At 49.5% G+C, this 4388-nt stretch overlaps 1 protein-coding gene across 1 annotated transcript in view; it reads left to right on the forward strand.

The window, feature by feature from the left end:
• EIF2AK4 (eukaryotic translation initiation factor 2 alpha kinase 4) overlaps positions 1-4388 on the forward strand; it is a 72986-nt gene that overhangs the window by 874 nt on the left and 67724 nt on the right. The window contains exons 2-3 of the mRNA XM_025197753.1: positions 596-707; positions 3756-3871. Coding sequence (XP_025053538.1) covers positions 596-707; positions 3756-3871 — 228 coding nt within the window. The remainder of the gene's footprint in view (positions 1-595; positions 708-3755; positions 3872-4388) is intronic.

Consider the following 4388-nt stretch of genomic DNA (forward strand, 5'->3'; position numbering starts at 1 on the left):
CCCCCCTCCCCACCCCACCCCAACCCTGCGGACGCGGCATGGCCCCGCTTCGGCTGCCAGGGCGGGGCGAGCGCTGCGGGGCCCCGAGACAGGGGAGCGGCGCAGCGGCTCACCCTGCGCTCCCCTCCCGCGATGGACATGGGCTCCTCGCCCCGGGCCGGCCCCAGCCAAACAGACGGGGACAGGCCTCCCTGAGGCCCCCGCCACACCTTCGGGCGACATCGTTGGGCCCTTGTAGCCGCCTGGCTCTTGGTTTCGAGCCGGACGCGAGCTGTCATGGCGGGGGGGGGGGCTGCGCGGGGGGGGGTGGGGTGGGGGCCCGGGGAAGGTGTGCTGCAGGCAAGGGGCGCAGCGGCCTCAGGCCGGCCGGCCGGCCGTCCTGCCAGCCCCTCGTGATGAGGGCGCCGCTCGGGCCCGTCACTGATTCAAACAAGTTAAAATCAAGCAACAGGGACAGGAGTGAAAGGCATGGGTTCAAAAGGAGCGCACCAAGGGGGGACACCGAGCAGGACACATGGGACAGCAGCACCCTCTGGCCCTCGAATGAGTCCAGGGAGTAGACCAGGGACAGGGAAGCAGCCTCGCCGGTCCCAAGGGCCCTCTTGACCCGTCTCTTTCTTGGGCAGACAGGCCATGAGCTAGGCTGGCACCAAGAGGAGGTTGACTCGGAGGTCCCGGGAGTTGGTGGTGTCGCAGATGGGGAGCAGGTAGATGAAAAAGTGCAGCCAGAACCTCAGCAGGAGGCAGCGAAGGAGCTGCAGCCTGGCACGCTCCAGGCACTGTCTGGTGTGCTTTGCTCCGTGTTCCCCCTCATGAACATATGACCCACATGCCAATCCCTGTTTTGTTTTTATTTTTCCCAAGGAATTAGTGAGCGTTACGCCTTTAGTAGCCACTATCACCAAGGGGTGCTTACAGCTCTACTCAGTGAGCTTTGGCCTGCTATCCCAAATGGCGTATCAGAAAGCCTGGTGCTCTCCAGGGAGGCATGCCCCAGGGTCTCCCTCTGCTCCCGGAGGGGACAGGAGTCAGGGACATCCCTAAACCACACCAGATCCCTGCTGTAACACAGCTGGAAGGGCAAATAACATCAATTATTCCTAATTGTCCCAAGGGAAAAGATCTTGTGCTCTGTGGGGAGAATCAGTTGCCTGTTTTTAGCATTTGAATACCACATTATCTCTCTAGCTAGCACTTCTTACCACGGCTCTTGGAGTGGGTCTGAGCAGGGGGCACCTTTAAAACATTTTGAATGCTTTGTGGCTGCCATCAGCTGACTATTCTCTGATACACTTTGCCTCTTTTGGGTGCCCATGTCTTCCCCTTCTTTGGCTACCCTCTACATGACTGCCACTGTAATTAATGCTCAGCACTAAATACATTGTTTTCATAACTAATGCTTGTGATGTGACTTGCTTTTTAATTAATTGTCAGTATTGCTCTTTCCTCCCTAATCAATTAAAGCCTTAACTAATTGTATAACTATATACCTGCTTAATTGATTTTCCTCACATTGCTGTTTTTCTTTACAGTATGTTAAAAATTAGGAGCCTAAGAGTAGGGTCTTGTTTAACTAGCCTAGTTTTCAAAAGTGCCATTCACATCACCAAGCCTGTTTAAAGCTTGCTTCACCGTTCCCTTTGCAAGCTTCTGCGGTCCTTGCCATTCTCTCTTCCCTTGTCCTAAATTGTTGCAGAAGGAAACTAATGGGGAAATTGATTGGCTTCTTCTAGGTACCCTTCTCCCTTTCATTTTCCCTTTATGTAGCTTATTTTACCTTTTCTCAGCGTGCTTCCATTACATGCTACTCAACTTTTTCCTGACCTTCCAGTAAATCTAAATTCCCAGTGACAGAAATTTAAACACGTTTCTGTTTTGAGTTGGAGTGTTCCCATGATGGTCCAGGAAATGAACGAGAGGCAAGTGATACCTTTTATTAAACCAACTTTGTAGCTGGGAAAGATGTTGGACAAGCCTTTGGGCATCAAGTGTCCTTCCTCAAGTGAATTTAGAGACCCGAGGAAGGACACTTGATACCAGAAAGCTTATCCAAGAGTTCTCCCAACTATACTGTTGCTCGATTTAAGATACTAAAAAGTCTTGCCTTTCTGTTTTAATGCATAATTGTTTTTCTTTTAAATTTATTCCAAAGGCTGCTTAAAAAAACAAAGGAAGGAAAAATAATGTTTAGCAAAACTCCTAAACTTAAAAAAAAATACTCCTTATGTCCCAGCAAAAGGATATAATACATGTGATGCTATAGCACAGCATTGCATCAGAAAGAACATATTTTGCTCTGATATTTTCTTTAAGGCCAAACACAAGCAGGAATAAATTTAGATTTTATTTATGTATTTATTTATTCATTTGTTTATTTATTTTTGCCCTGTCCCCTGCAGCCTCTGCTCCCCACACTGCCATGCCTTTGCTTCCCGCTGCTTACCTTCCTCGGGCATCTCCAGCTTCTGCTGGGGTCTGCTCCTGTTAACAGCAGGTAGCACAGCACAGAGCTCCATCCTGGCTATGCAGCTGTAGCAGCTCTTGCTCTAGCTCTAGGGCTGAAGCTGCTGCAGCTGCAACAGCTGTTGTGTGGGGCCAGAATCAGCATGTGCTCCATGCCCGCAGCTAGACGGAGCCCCAGTAGGAGTTGGTGCTGCAAAGCGGCGGGGAATAGGTAGGGAGGCAGGTGCTCAGGGGGGCAGGCACCATGCGGAGAAGTAGGTTGTGGGGGGCAGGTTAGAGGGGGACAGGTGGGAGAGCTGCAAGTTGTGGGGCAGGCAACTGGGGTGCAGGCATTGCAGGGGCAGGTGTGGGGAGTGCAGGCACAGGTATCGCAGGGGTAGGCAGCTGGGGGGCAAGTGGTAAGAGGGACAGGCAGCAAGGGACAGGAGTCAAGCCATTAGAGTCCCCTGCTGCAGCCAGGGTACAGGGTGGGGACGAATTTAAGACAACTCTCGCAAATTCGATTTTAGACATGGAAAATTATAACATTTACATATTTTCTGTGTGTAGAATCTGATTATTGGGGAGTCATCTTAAATTCAGAGTCCTTTTGGATTTGGGTAAATACGACACTCGTGACATTTAAAAAATAACCCTAAATTCTACCCATTAAAAGAAGAATACTGGGTGGTCATCTTTGTCCATTAAAAAGCAATATAAAGTGTTAATGTTTATTCTAACTTGTTGAACGCAGAACTCCTTCTTATTCAACTTCAACTCATATTAGGATACAGTATAACCTCATAAATCCGGCATGCTCGGGACTGTAAGTAAAGTGCATGGAGCAGGGGTGAGGGGAGGGGTAACAGTGGCTGGTCGCTGCCCGGCCAGCTGGACATGGAGAGAGAAGCTTGTACTCAGCGGCTGCTGCTGCATCCACCTCTCTGCACCGCTGCTCCGCATGCATCCGTAGCTCTGGGATGAGCTGCTGAAGTGCCGGCTTTCTGAGAATTCCAGATTTTTAAAACCCAGATTTATGAGGTTACTGTACCACTCTTGCCAAATATTAGTAACCTGTCCTGCCCCCCTCTGTGAAGTTCCCCAGATCTGCTGGATGAACTGTGCATATTTTCAAACTCTGCAGCAGTATGTTTAACATAACACAGTCACTGGGACTACTATAATTTTTTTACTGAGCAAACATAAACAACCTTATAGCTTTAATTTTTTAATGATGACCTCTGGATTACACAGGCCAAGGACTTCTTTCAACTGATTTATGTTTTAATTAAAAGCCTTTTTTTATATTGTAGGTAAAAGAGCCTCCTGAGATTAGTTTAGTTCTGTATCCTCGAGGATTGACTGGTAATAAAGAAAGCTATGTCAAAGTTGATTTGTGTGTCAAATGCCCACAGACATATCCTGATATGTGAGTAAACAACAAAGTATATGCTTTTCTTTATTTTCTCCTTGATAAAATTCAAATTCAAAGGTATTTTATCTAGGGGGGCAACAACAGTGATTTTTTTTTTTTTTTGAGCCGTTACCAATGGCTGATTTTTAAGGATCCATATCGGCTGATACCAATCCAATTCCGATATGCAGCTGGGCAGTATGGAGACCAGCTTGGGGCTGCTAAATCTGGTGTGGAGGAAGTGGGGGGGGGCAGATTGAGGCCCACTCAATGAAGGAGGGAGTGGGACTGGGGCAGATGCTACTCAGCCAGGGCAGGGTGGGGCATGGGACGGAGCCATGAGCTCCTCCAGGAGGGGTGGGGGGGAACCATTTCCGCTGCTGCATGCTTCCTGGGAGGGCATAGGGAGTGTGTACCCCCAGATCTGCATGGGGTGAGGATGGGCTGCCGCTGGGGGGCTGGGCCAGGCTCTTCTTGGGGCGAGCAGCAGCAGTGCTTAGTGGGGGCAGTCACCCCAAAATTTTGCTGTGGC

The sequence above is a fragment of the Alligator sinensis genome, unplaced genomic scaffold, assembly GCF_000455745.1.
Source record: "Alligator sinensis unplaced genomic scaffold, ASM45574v1 scaffold262_1, whole genome shotgun sequence".
Taxonomy (NCBI): domain Eukaryota; kingdom Metazoa; phylum Chordata; order Crocodylia; family Alligatoridae; genus Alligator; species Alligator sinensis.